This window comes from Fukomys damarensis, unplaced genomic scaffold (genome assembly GCF_012274545.1).
Source record: "Fukomys damarensis isolate Sample0158 unplaced genomic scaffold, DMR_v1.0_HiC HiC_scaffold_20, whole genome shotgun sequence".
Classification (NCBI taxonomy): domain Eukaryota; kingdom Metazoa; phylum Chordata; class Mammalia; order Rodentia; family Bathyergidae; genus Fukomys; species Fukomys damarensis.
The window spans coordinates 19,198,967-19,212,629 of record NW_022900932.1 but is presented as its reverse complement, the minus strand read 5'-3'; the positions used below and the strand labels follow the sequence as shown (position 1 = coordinate 19,212,629).

General features: G+C 54.5%; 1 protein-coding gene across 7 annotated transcripts in view; it reads left to right on the top strand.

Annotated features, from left to right (window-relative positions):
* Nucleotides 1–13,663, top strand: part of Cdh23 (cadherin related 23) — a 336,018-nt gene that overhangs the window by 124,222 nt on the left and 198,133 nt on the right. For all 7 annotated transcript variants that reach the window (XM_010606319.3, XM_010606337.3, XM_010606311.3 and 4 more), the window contains one exon: nucleotides 4,268–4,346. In XM_010606319.3, coding sequence (XP_010604621.1) covers nucleotides 4,268–4,346 — 79 coding nt within the window. The remainder of the gene's footprint in view (nucleotides 1–4,267; nucleotides 4,347–13,663) is intronic.

Sequence of the window (13,663 nt, the reverse complement as noted above, 5' to 3'; positions counted from 1 at the left end):
TCCATCCAGATTTCCACAGGCTCCTGCGAGGGCAACCCACACACACACACACACACACACACGCAGCTCAGCCAGCTGAACTTTGCCCACGTCCACCCCTGCTCTCCTTCCTCTCAGTTTCTTAGCATCTGATACAAATCTCTTCTCTCAGAATCAGGGATCTTAGTATCTTTTTGCTTGGCCAGAGTAGTCCCCTTTTCCCTGTAGGCCAAGACCTGGGGAGCTGCAGGTCTGAGCCCTTCCACATGGGTCTTGACCAGGTTGATTGACCAGGCAATCGGAGCAATAAGTGCGGGCTTCAGCCTCCTTCCTCTCAGTTTCTTAGCATCTGATACAAATCTCTTCTCTCAGAATCAGGGATCTTAGTATCTTTTTGCTTGGCCAGAGTAGTCCCCTTTTCCCTGTAGGCCAAGACCTGGGGAGCTGCAGGTCTGAGCCCTTCCACATGGGTCTTGACCAGGTTGATTGACCAGGCAATCGGAGCAATAAGTGCGGGCTTCAGCCTCTCTGGGCTCTGGCCAGGCTCCCCCAGCAACCGTAGGATCATGCTCTCCACACACACGCTTCTGCCCCCTCTGCTCCACAATGAGCTTCCCGTCTGCACTGCCTTTCTCCTACAGCCTGGTTTCCACCATCCTCCAGGTTGGATTGCTGCACCTTCTAAGTGGTTTCTGTGCTTCCATCCGGGGCCCTCCTGGGCCTTTACAGCGTGGAGCTCTGATTTGACGCAGTCATTCCCAGCAGTTCCAGGGCTGAGACATACCTGGCCTGTTAAGCTTCCGGACCCAGAGAGCCAGGTGTCCCCCGCTCCTGCTCGGCCCCACTGCTGCCAGGGCCTCCAGACAGACCCTTTCCCACTCTGCCTTGCTCCACCTCTTTATCTGCGGCTCCCAGCATGTATGTCTCCGTCTATCAGTGTATCAGGCTGGCATGCCTCATCTAAGTGTATATATTACCTAATAAAATCCTTCTTATTTGGGATTATTGCATCAAATTTTAATTTCCTCACTCGAGCAGCAGCATGTCGGCCTGCCCGTCAGTGAAGGGCCGATAGAAGGTGAAAAGAGCGGATAAACTGCACAAATTACTGCCAGGCGATGCCTATCAGCCCTTTGACTGGAATTGACTGGAATTAAGGACTGAGAAATAGGATTTTCTGCCTCAGAATCTGCTGTGGCAGCTCTTGTCGGAAGTCCCAGCAGCCCCCACCCTACAGCTGCCCTCTCCAAGGGTGCCTCCCACTCCCAAAGCAAACCACGTCACCTTTCAAGTCCTTAATCCTGCCAAGGAAATCGGTGTCTGGGGCTACCGGATGAGATGGCAGGAAGGGAGGTGGGTCTTGGCCCCTGAAGCCAGGCACAGCCCAGGCTGGCCCCCACTACAGCCACTGTCCTGGTGAGGGATTCTTGGTTTTGGGTTTTGTTCTTGTTGTTTGTTTGTCTGTTTGAGACAGGGTCTCACTGTGTATTCCAAGCTAGTCTTGAACTCACTAATTAGCCCAGGTTTTGCCTCAGCCTCCTGATCTCTGAGATGACAGAGATGTGCCACCATGTCCAGCTGAGGGCTTCTTAGGAAGGGGGCAGTCACAGAGGGGGCAGGAGTGAGCCCTTCTGGAGAAGTTCTAATTTCTGCTCCCACTTCCCATTCCTGGCCTGGACATAGTCACTGGGCCCAGCACCTTAGGTCCCCTCACCTCTGCCAGAGAGCAGAGTGGGGCCCACCAGGCCACCCCCAGAATGACCCTTCCTCCCCTAGTTTCCTGCCCACTCCCTGTGCCTTGTGACCAGAACCACTGAGCCTCAGTTTCTTCCTGTGCATTCCTACAGCAGGTGCAGGGGAATGATCTACCCACCCCTGTACCTGCCCCGCTGAGGGAAACAGCGAGAGCCCTGTAAGTGCTGAGCACAGAGTTGGCAGGCAGTAGGTGCTCAGTCAGAGCTGCTGTGTCCCTGTGAGCTGCCAGCTGCGTCATCATGCACGGAGCACCGTCTCGAGGGTGGAGGTGATTCATGGGGTGCTGGGGACTCTTTGGAAATGCTCTCTCTGTGGGAAGGGGGGGAGCGCGGCCCAGCACCAGGCCCAGGTTTGATTAGAGGCACAGTGATTCTGGCTCCGTCGATAGGAACGGGCACTCGTACCACGTTTGCTGCGACACTTAGACATATGTTAGTCGCTTAGGAGCGGGCTGATTATTATGACATCGTCTAGGTGGGAAATAGGGGCAACTTAGAGGATTCAGACACAGGCAGCCCGTCCAGTAGTCGGGATTTTAGCTGCCCTCACATCAGTGGGGACCCTGGACCTGCACACCTGTCACCTCCCTGGCCAGACCATTTCTCAGGAGGCCTCCAGCTCTGGGCGCCCCCCGGCTGGACCTGGGCCTGCCCACTGGCTGTCCAGCCAGAGCCCAGCACAGCACCCCAGAAAGCTGCCCCATCCCAGGCAGGTTGCCCTCCTAGCAGGCCGGGCAGGACTGTGCTTTCTCACTCCTGTCTCTTTAGAAATAAGTTGCAGTATATTGAAAATATAATCACCGAGACTCTGAAACAAGAGCCGTGGGCTCCCCAGAGCTCCTGTGCCTCCCTCTTAATTCCTTCTCATAACATTTCCAGTCTTTCTGTCTGCACTTGTATTAAAAGCTCAGGGTTTTATTAAAAGTGGATTTATTTGCCCAAAAAGAGATAAAACCCCAAACCTTGTCAGGAGCCTGGCGGAGCTGGCATGTGACTCCTGCTGCGTAGGAGCCACCTTGGTTTCCTGTCCTGCACAGCCAGCCCCTCCCACCTGGGGGGCTGTGGCTGCCCAGGGGCGGGGCCCACAGGGCTCTGAGGACCCTGGGTCCTTTGGCCTCCAGGTCCTCTCTTTGCACAGCACTGAGCTGGGGGCCGCTAGCAGGCTACATGGAAGGAAGTTTCGTCTTCGAGAACCAGGCTGGGAGAGCTAAGGCTTTGTAGTAGAGTCTTGCTAGGCATGGTGGTCCACACCTGTAGTTGCAGCACTGGTAGGCTGAGGCAGGAGAATTAAAAGTTCAAGAGCAGCTTGGGTAACTTAGCAACTCAGTGAGACCATGTCTCAAAATAAAAGATTTTTTAAAAGGGCTGGAGATGTAGCTCAGTGCAAAGACCCTGGGGTTTGTTCACCAGTACCCAGTCCCACAACAAAAACAAACACCAGACTCTTTTCACCAAGGCATCTAGCTAGAGCTCTGGTCCTCCCCCAGGGCAAGGGGCCGAGGAGGGGATGGCTCTGGGTGTGTGGCTCTCTCCGGGGAGACTCAGCACCCTCCTGGAGCATTCTCACCCTCCCGCACTGAGCCTCGAGGAGGCAGGAGAGGTGGGAGTGACTGCCGTGAAGGGCCGCGTGCTGGGGAGGACTGGGGACCCTGCTGCCCCAGAGCAAGAGCAGAAGCAGTTGAAGGGGTGCCGCTTCCCCCCAGGGCATGGAGCCCCCTGTCAGGAAGCTGGGGCTCAGATGGGACTGAGGGGGAGACATCCTAAGTCCTGTGTACCACTTTGTGGCTCCCTGAGGCAGATGTCTGCCCTTTCTGGTGCGTTTCTCTATCTGAGCACCAAGTGTAGGGCAGCTGTCTGCAGCCGTGTCCTCGACACAGACTGGCCCCCTGCCCCCCTGCCCCGCCCTGGTCACCCTGGCTCCCGGTCCTTCTCCACTACACTGCAGGGGAATAGAGGCGGCAGGGCCACTGGGGGAGGAACTGCAGGTTCAGTACTACGTGGGGCCTGAGGCAGGGCCATGGTGACTCCAGGGTTACTGTGATCCCTGGAGATCCATGCCTTCAGGACTTAGACTGCTTCCCCATATAGGAGGACTGATCTGTGATGTCTTCCTCTACTCAGATCCCAGGGAAAATGAAGTCCCACCTTATCTGTATTAAAGTAGAGCGAACTGAGTCCAGAAAGGTACAGCACCTGTCCTGAGGTCACACAGCAGTCATTGGTGGCTGTGATAGAGACCAGACCTCTTCCTGCTGTCTGCTTTTCCTCTCCCCTGCATGATTTGTGTGTACAGGGGAGACCAGGAAGGGCAGGGACAGAGCTGGCATCTGAAAGGCTGGGCGTGTTTGTTGGGTGTTGGTCCCAGGGACAGAGGGAGCTGAGGCTTGAGTGCCTGGAACCTGCCTCCTGGGCTGGCCATGCATCCACCGCATGGGTCTGAAGAGGAAATTGGCGGCTGCCAGGACAGTGACAAAGAAAGACAGCAGTCTGGGCTCCAAGTGACCCAACTTAAGTGCCTGCTGTCTCCCACCCAGGGCACGACTGTGCGTGTGATCACTGCTGTGGACCAAGATAAGGGGCGTCCCCGCGGGATCGGTTACACCATTGTTTCAGGTAAGGAGAGGCTGTGCCTAACCTCAGCCATCACCCAGAGGAGCTGATGTTGGAGTCGCAGGCTCAAAAGGTTCAGAAAGAGCCAAGGAAAGGGGGCTCTCAGGAAGCCAGCGAGGTGGAAGTGTCTGGGCTGCTTGGTGGCAAGGGGCAGGAGTCTGCTGTCCAGGGCCTGAGCTGTGGGCCGAGCCTGGGATGTGGTGACTCCTATCCAGCCTTCAGTACCCTAGGTTTTTCTGTTCTTATTTGATGGAAAGGTGGCAACTTTTACATCACTTTGGATCAAATAGAGCTGCGACTTTAGGTGATTTCATGTTTCACATTTCCAGCCATCACAAATTCATGTCTCATTGGGAATGTCTCAGAGGGGCATCTCTCCATCCAGATCCCTCAGCTGGCAAAACACTGGCTACAAGCCTTGAGGGTGGTGCCAGACACCCAGGGTGGGCCTTCCCGTTATCCACACCAGAACTGTGCTAACCCAATCAGTGCACTAATTTAGTTAATCCATAGTCACACGCCCTAGGTCCAGCCACCTCTGCAAAGTCCTACCTATTGAGTGCATGAGGCCTTAGGAGGACATCTAGACCTAAGCCGCAGGATGTGGGGATCAAGAAGGTAGAAGATGGGATCTCCCGAGTCCCTGTGCTGAGTCTGTCATCCATACGTTTGCAACACTGAGAGGTGGTTTAAGGGTCAGATGACCTAATACATGCAAAGAGCTGAATGAGTGTAAGCAAAGGGCTCTATTGTCAGTGGCAACTGTTATTATTGGTGCAAGCAGTTAACACCTGGGGAAGTTAGGCGTTACCTGGTTAGCTAAGGGTTAGCTGGGGTAGCTGGTGGAAGGGAAGAGCACACCCTTGGGACCACAGGAAATCAGGGTATCAGCTGCTGGCGTGATGATTATTATGTCCCTGAGCCCAGAGCAAATGCAGCCCAGCCACTTGGTGAGGATCAGCAGCAAGAGCATGGGTCAAGGACTCTCCTCCCCGTTTCCCTATTCTGGTGTCCAGGCACAGAGTAAACCTGACGTGTGCCTGTGGAACAAAGGAAGGAGTAGATATCACTCTAGCAAAGTGAGTTCTCAAACTCCAGTGTGGCCCAGAAATGCCTGGGGCTCCCATCAGAAGCACAGAGTCCTCGGCGCCCAGGGAATCTCTGGGCCTGCGGGGCTGGGTGGAGCCCAGGAGAGGGTCTGCCTCACAGCTCCCAGCAGCTCAGTGTGGGTGGCTCTCAGGCCAGGATGTGGGAGCGCTGTCCTGTGAATGAAGCCATTCTGTAGGAAGGCGGGGTCCCTCTCCAGGTGGGCAGAATGGGGGTAGGGCATCCTGGGGCTCAGCTCCTTCCTGAGTTCTGCGAATTGGGTAGCAAAGCCAGTGTCCCTGGTGATGAGGGTCCTGTGCTGAGATCTAGGAACACCAGCGAGCCCCATGGGCAATGAAGGTGGGCCAAGATTAGGTGGCTGCGAGAGGAGGACCTTGGTCTAGCAAGGAGCGTGTCTGCTCGAATACTCACTGCCCCTGGGCTGGTTCCAGACAGACCCTGTCCTGGATGAGGCCTGTCTAGAATGGGAAGCTCCCACAGTGACATTGGGAGCTGTTCCTCCAGGGCACTGGCCCATCCAGGTGCATGCTGGGCGCCAAGGTCCCAGCCTGACCCTTGGCTCTCTCCAGTCTTCAAAGATGGCCTCAGCCAGCCCCCTCTTGATCCCCCACCCTTGGAGTCGAAGGCTGGAGGGCCAGATTGGTCGACCAATCTGGGCTCTGAAGCTTGGAATAGGGGACAGCAGCCTGCGGCAGCATTCTAGGACGCTCTCAGGGACACTGTCCCCCAGGGCCACGTTCCCAAGGACAACCCAGAGGAGTAGGGACACCAGGATAACACGCCAACAGAGGAGAAGCATGTGGAGGCTACGACAGGAGGCAGAGACTTCTGGAAGGCCAGAGAACTTGGCATAGCTTCATACAGTCCACACGGCCAGCACAGATGTGCGTCGAGAGCCTTTGACAGGGACGACAAATGGGTTCAGTCTCATGTCAGCTTCGACTGATTCAAACTCTGCTCGAAGAGCATCCTGAAGCCAAACAGGCTTAGTGTGGTATTCAATTGGCAGAGTCTGCTGTGGGCGTGGAAAGGGTGAGGACAGCACCTGGGGCCGATGATACTCACTATTCTGGGTAGGTCTGCATTTGGATCTCAGTTGCTGGGTGGCCCTGATCCTGGATCCCATGGGTCTTCTCACCACTCCCGACAGAACAGCCTAGGGAAAGGGTGGTTCCTTTTCTCCCCTGCCCACCCTCCTTGGCTGCACTCAGCTGGCCCCGTTGTGTTCCTGCTCACCCTCCTCTCTCAGCCTAGGCTGCGTGCCCACCCTGAGTGCCAGTGCGAGCCTGGAGGCAGGTGGACAGGAGAGCTCAGTCCCCAGAGATCGAGGACAGCAGACTAAAATCTGGCCTTATCTCTATGTTCCTTGGCCAGCACAGACAATGCTGTAAAGAACATTATCTGCCAGCCAGATGTGGTGGTACATACATGTAATCTCATCACTCAGGAGGCTGAGGCAGGAGGATCTCCATGAGTTCAAAGCCAGCCTGGACTACACAATGAGACCCTTAGAAAAAACAGACAAACAGCAAACAAAAAAGAACATCATCTTTCAAGGTCTGTCTCACACACCTACTTCACTCGGGATGTCGGTGTTCAGCCCTGTGCTGAGTGGCTTAGCTGAGGCCTATTTAGCTGGAAGCAGACAAAAGGATTGCTCATGCCTCCCTGCTACCCCCAGGACATCTTCATGGCTACCTGCCCCATGCTGGCCCTGAGTGCCTGGTGGGAGCCTGTCCCAGACCCAGGTGATCAAGGACCATATTGTGTTGAAAGGATTGAGGGCCCGGGGTGGGGCCTCCATAGGTGTGAGTTCTGAGGGCCCTGGGGTGGGGCTCAAGTCTCAGGCAGAGCCTGGTCTGTGGTGGCTCTGGCTGCAGTGGGGCGCCCACCTGCCCCTAGTGGGTAGACACTGGACTGCGTCCACAAGGGGCCTGTGCCGTGCAGTTAACCTGCCCCACACCCCAAGGCCCCAGCCCCCCTGGGCTATTTATCAGCCCCACAGCCATGGGATTTATGTCCTCACACCAGTGCTTTCCCCATTACTAATGGCCCCTCTGTTTTGCCAAGAACAAAGAGGCCTTCAGAGCTAAGTTATGGCCCCATTGCCATCAATTTGTTCTCAGCTCTGCGTGGCTAAACTGGGACTGAGGAATGACAAAGTTCTTTTCCTTAGAGGACTTGGCACGGGCCGGCCACTCCCCAGCCTGTCTGCCCTGCCACGCACCAGGGCCATCATTGCCTGAAGAGCCAGGCCAAATCAGGGGTCAACGGGCTCCTGTGCCCAGCTGCCAGCCCACCCTGGTGTCTGAACAGACGCCCCCACTGGCCTCAACCCTCCCTTGCCAGACAGAGACAATCTTGCTTCAAGGGGCAGCTGTGCCTACCCCATGCAGACCCCTGGACCTGGAGTCCGGAGTTGTCAGTCTAAGGCCCTTCCCTGCCACCTGCCAGCAGTGTGTCCAAGCCAGATGTTTGACTTCTTCCAGCTCCGTGGTCCTCATCCATGGGATGGGGCTAAGGATCCCCATAGTGGGTGGATGGTCCTGGTGGGTCTCAGTGGCCACAGACCATCAGGGTTGATAACTGTCAAGGAAAGATCAGGGCTAGGGAGCCTTAGAACTCCGGAGCACAGATGCTGGGGATGCTGCCCAGGGTGGTGGGCTTCTGGCCCTGCCAGCCTTGTAGCTAGTGAGCACTTGAGATGTGTGCGTTGAGATATGCTGTGAATATAATACATGACATTTGGAGAACATAGGATGCAGCAAAAACTATGAAGTGTCTCATTAATGATGTTTTATCTAGGAGCCCGGGGTTGTAGCTCAGCAGTAAAGCACTCACATGAGCATACATTCCTAGCACTTCCCAAATAATAATGTTTAATATTGATGGTACGTTGAAATGATAATGCTTAGGACACACTGGGCTACATGCAACTTAGTACCAAAATCGGTGTTGCCCATTTCTTTTCGCTGTGGCCACAAGAGGACTTGCAATCACACAGGGGCTCCCTGTCCATCTGTGCAGTGATGATGGAGCCCAGCAAGCCGTTAGAAAAGCACTGACTTCATAGCGACCGCTCCCCGAGTGTGCGGCTTCCTGTGCCCCACGGGTGGTGGAGGGGCTTCTCAGGCTCAGGAGCTGTGCCCAGCTCCTGAGCTGGTCGGGCTCTCGTCCTGTGGGCCTAGGGACCCACAGTCAGTTCGGGGGGCAGAGGGGCAGATGCTGCTGGCGAGGGAGAAGGCTGGGACTGCCTTGGCCTGAGACGCATGGCACCGTCAGAGCCCCCTGAGCAGAGAAGCTGCTTCATTTAACTTCCGAACATTATTTGTTCTCCTCCAAGCCAAGCCAAGTTGCCCATCTTTTCATTGGGGTTGATGGTCTCATTCATATAGAGCTGTGAGAACAAAAGCAAGTGTCCCGTGTCCATCACAGCATGGTTCCCAGTAGCCGCTATGTGGCAACAACCACAGTGTGGTCACAGTCACACACTCCATATCCAGTAGTGGTCACTTGAGGTTATGTTGCCCGGGGACATCGTAGCCATCTTAGCTGGTGAGAGTCCTCTGTAATGTTCACACAGTGGCGGAAATCACATAACACATTTCTCAGGACGTGTCTCTGCTGGTAAGCCACACATGACTGTACACACACACACACACATTATTCAGTCTACTAAAAGAATGAGATCCTGTCATTTGTGACAAGATGGGTGAACCCAGAGGACACCACACTAAGTGAAATACAACAGACACCAAAAGACAAATGCTGCACAATCTCACTTAGATGTGAAGCCTGAAATAAAAGTGGACCTCAGTACAGAGAGTGGAAGAGAGGTTACTGGGAGGTGGGGCTCCGGGGGAATGGGGAGATGCTGGCCAGGGAGTACAAACTCAGCCAGAAGATGAACAAGTTCTGGAGACCACCCCCCAGCATGGTGGGTAGAGTTCATAATGAAGCCACACTTCAGACTTGCTAAGGGAGTAGATCTCAAGGGTTCCACACACACCCAAAACCTCGGCAGGGAGATTAGGTAGGTGGTGGGCGTGTTAGCTTGGCTGCAGGACTCGTTTGACAATATACACATAGATCCAAGCACCGTGCTGCGCTCCTTAAGTATATAACCAGCTTCATTTGTCAGTCATACCTGCACCAAGCAGGAGAAAAGTCCGTGAGCCCACTGTCTAAAGTGACTGGCGTTCGGTGGCACCTAGTTGGCCTCCGACTGATGTCAGCTTTTCCCTCCTTCCCCACTCTCAGGAGACAGGCACACACCTGCCATCAGAAGCCCTGTAACTGGCTATGGCCACTGTCACACTTACAGCCAGGCCTGCCCCGATGGGAAGGAGCACATGGCTTCTCTCCATCAGTCCCAAGGCTGTAAGGCTTCGGACGCTGCCCCACCGACCTCTCCTAGCAAGGCCCAGGCCCTCTCCTGATCCCCCACCCTAAGGAGTAGTGGCCCTCACAGTGGGTCTGTGACGGTACTGTACCACCTGGAAACCCTTACAGACCCAGATCCTCAGGCCCACCCAGACCTCCTCCTACTGCGTCAGGCAGTCTGGGAGAGGGACCAGTGGATTGTGACTTCATTTTGTGTATTAGTCAGGTTTTTGTTTCAGGGACAAAATACCTGGCATATACAATTTAAAGGAAGAAAGGTTTACATTATCAGCACGCAGTTTCTGGCTCCAAGGAAGAAGTGTCATTGCGGAGAGGCATGGTGGAGGAAAGCTGCCCACCTCATGACAGCCAGGAAGCAGAGAAAGCAAGAAGAGGGAGAGACAGACTTCTTTCATTTGAGTCTCTCCCCTCCAGCGTCAGAAGGGCCCTGGCTGCCAGAGGTAGGCGGTTTTAAAGGAGTCCACAGCGGAGCTTTCCTCTGCTTTCTGCATTACAGCCTCCACTTCAGTCCCCATCTGTGCGCTCTGCCCCACATTGAGAGGGGTAGGGATCTCCGTTTATTGGATTCTTGCCCTGTGCCAGGCCCAGGCTAGACACAAGTTACCCTGTGTAGCAGTCTGTAAGGGAAAGATCTCCACACCATTGTGTGTACACGGTAACGAGGCTCCAAGATGACCAGCAGGGTCACAGCTGCTTGGTGACACAGCAGGGCTTTGAGCTCAAGTGTCCAGACTCCAGAGGGCGCCCTATTTCTGTGGCGACAGTGGTTCTCAAAGCCTGCTCCCCAGGTCACCGGGGACCACACTTTGAGAAGCTCTGGTCTAGAAAAGCGCGTATTCTCAGTGCGTGGTGTCAACCCCAAGCAGGTGAAATTTTGTGCTTGGGGTCGTGAAAAATACCCTGCTCTCTTATGTCAAATGCTCAAGTACGCATCATACCCGTGGCATTGAGATTCCACACAGAGAGGTGGGGAAACAGGAAAAAATGTCTTAAGTGACTCTTGCGGCAGACGAGGTAGGTGAAAACAAAAAGAGGGATGAGAAATATTGGAGAATAAAGAATAGGTGGGATGTGTTGGGGCCAAAACCCCTCACTCCCAGCCTGAAAGGCAGCGGCCTTACTGTGGGGTCACACGGGGGTGCAGCCAGGTAGCCTATCACAGGACGAAGACTCCCATAGCGCTCATTTCTGGGTTTTATTTAATGCTACCAAGTAAGGAGGTCCTTCAAAGATACACGGACAGAGAGTGGGTACGATCAATAGTCAGACTTGTAGAAGCTCACAGCCCCTCTGTGTGCCATTGACTGGATCAGCCCCGGCCAGCCTGTGGGGACAGCTGTCGTAGGAGAGCATCATGCCTTGCACATCAAAGGCTTCAGTGAAGCTGCTTGGCATTTTTCTTCCTTGGAGAAGTCAAAACCCAAAAGAACAGAATTGCTTTGAAAATCTGAATGGCACCACTGCCCCTGCCTGGGGGAGCAATGTGGGGATGGGGGCAGAGACCCAGAACTTCAGGCTGGGCACAGGGAAATGGCCAGGGAGGAGTGAGGGCAGGTCAGGGAGGCGGGTGGTGGGCTGTTGGTAGGGGCGTTAAGGCAACAGTGGAGTGGTCCTCGGGTGTGGCTGGGCTAGGAGGAGAGTGAGGGATCACTGGAGATTCAGCCCTGGAGTGGGTTAGAGCAGAGAGCCCCGGATGAGGACGGCCTACTAACAGACCACCAGTGTAGCCTCACCGAGGGGGTCCTTGGGGGTGGTGGAGATGCTCAGGAGGACAGGGGAAAGAATCTGGTGCTATACTGGAAATACGAGATGCAGGAAAAAGAGACAGGAAGCTTCTAATCTCTGAGTTATCTGGAGTCCTGGCGATGGCCTAAGCAAAAGAAGGCACATCTGTATGGTAAGCACCACCCTAGACCCATCCAAAACACCCACCCCTCAGCAGAGCAGACAGCACTAATTGATCCCTGCACGTGATGGGCCTCTAAGCCTGACTTGCCCTGCGCCCCACAGCCACTAGCAGTCAACCAACATTCTCTCTCAAGCTGCAGGTAGCACGCGGCCCACTTCAGCCCACTGGCATCCCCCTGGCTGTCTTTCTTCAAAATTATCTAAGTGCACAGCCCCTGGAGGCTTTTTAATTTAATTATCTAAACATACTGGCTTATCATCTGCAGTTCTCTGCCACCGCGCCAAAACAACAGTACATCACACGGCCTGTCCCTCCTCTCCCAGGGCCGTGCTGCGCTCTATGTGCCGCCTTCTCTGTGCCGAGTCTTCACCGCTGTGCTCAGGATCCTGGCTCGCCCACTCCTCTAGCAGGGCCCTTGGGTGCTCTTTGTCAGACAGAGCCTGACCTGCCCCTTGCTCTTAAGAGGTCTCACAGCAGCACGACCTGAGACTCCCTTTCCGCATCTCACCTTCCTCTCGTGGGCAAGAGTGCCCTTGCTCGGGGCACAGTGGCTTCCTGGGTGCCCATTTTTCCCACAGGGGCACTGCCAGGCCTCCCTTGCCGTGGGGCCCGAGTAGAGCCACAAGCAGTTTAATGAGCCAGCTGAGCTCAGAGCCGCGTGAGCTCCGGCTGCCTGGGCTGTGCGATCCTGCCAGGTCCAAGGTCGCTTCGGCTAGAGGTGTGCGGGATCTAAGAACACGGTTGAAGGCTGCTTGGGGTTGGGGAGACTCTAGCCTGCTTACTGCATGTCAACGGGTATTTGACATTCTTTCCTTCGGCTCTTTTCACTTTGTCCTAATCTCAGAGACAACTGCTTTGCATTGACTCTCAAGGGCTGGTGCACTTGAGGGAATTGTAAGGTTAGCCACCATTTAGTGCGCCTTCTCTATACCGCCGGCCCTCAGGATTGATTTGTACATAAGTCTTGACTCACAAGGCATACTGGCCCGGGTGTGGTTCTGTCTTACTTTATTCTTGTTCAGTAGTGTTGGGACACCTGAGAACCTGCCACCAGCTCCACCCCTCAGCTAGGCCACCACACGCGTCTCACATCTGCCTGTAAATTCCTTCTCCACCCCAGCCCTGCCTCTGTCCCCAGAACCACACCCTTGAGCCTCTCCTTTTCTCATTCTTTTCCTTTCAGGAAATATCTTATTTGATGTATATGGATCCTGTTTTGCTTGGATTTCATTGGTTTCTGCTTTATTTTTTAGAAGTAGCACACAATGCATAGCCTCTTGGGACACACATTTTCCCTTCAGTATCCTAGAGCCATCCATGTTGCTTGGTGTAGGTATCATTTCTTTGTTTTCACTACTGTATAGTATTCTGTTGTGTGAAAGCATCATAGTTGCTGTATCCATTTTCCTCGTCCATGAGTGTAGAGCTTGATTTTTGCAGTTACAAACCAGGCTGCCTTGAACATCTTGTCTGTCTCTCTCTGAATGTGGGCAAGTTCACCTTGGGCTGTAACGTCATTTCCCACCCTCAACCTAACTCCGGGAGGTGGCTGGTGAGAGCCCTTTCACAGCTAAGAGAGCTGAAACACACTGAGCTCACAGAAGCTGCTCAGATCTTGTGACACAGCAGTGGTGGCCCAGGATTCAAGCCCAGAGCTTCCTGCTGCCTCTACTCTTTCTGCCTCTTGGGACCTTTCTGCCTGTCCACGGAGTGATTCCTGTCAGCCTGCTGGCGTGTGTGCAGGACTGGGTTAGGATTCATTCATTCAGTTAAGTTACCCAGTGCACATTATTTGAGTGGCTCCTGTGGACCGGGCTCCATGCTAGGTCCTAGAACCAACAGGAAAGCAAAGGCCAGCGTCACTGCCCTCGTGGGACTCACATTCGCCTAGAGAATCAGT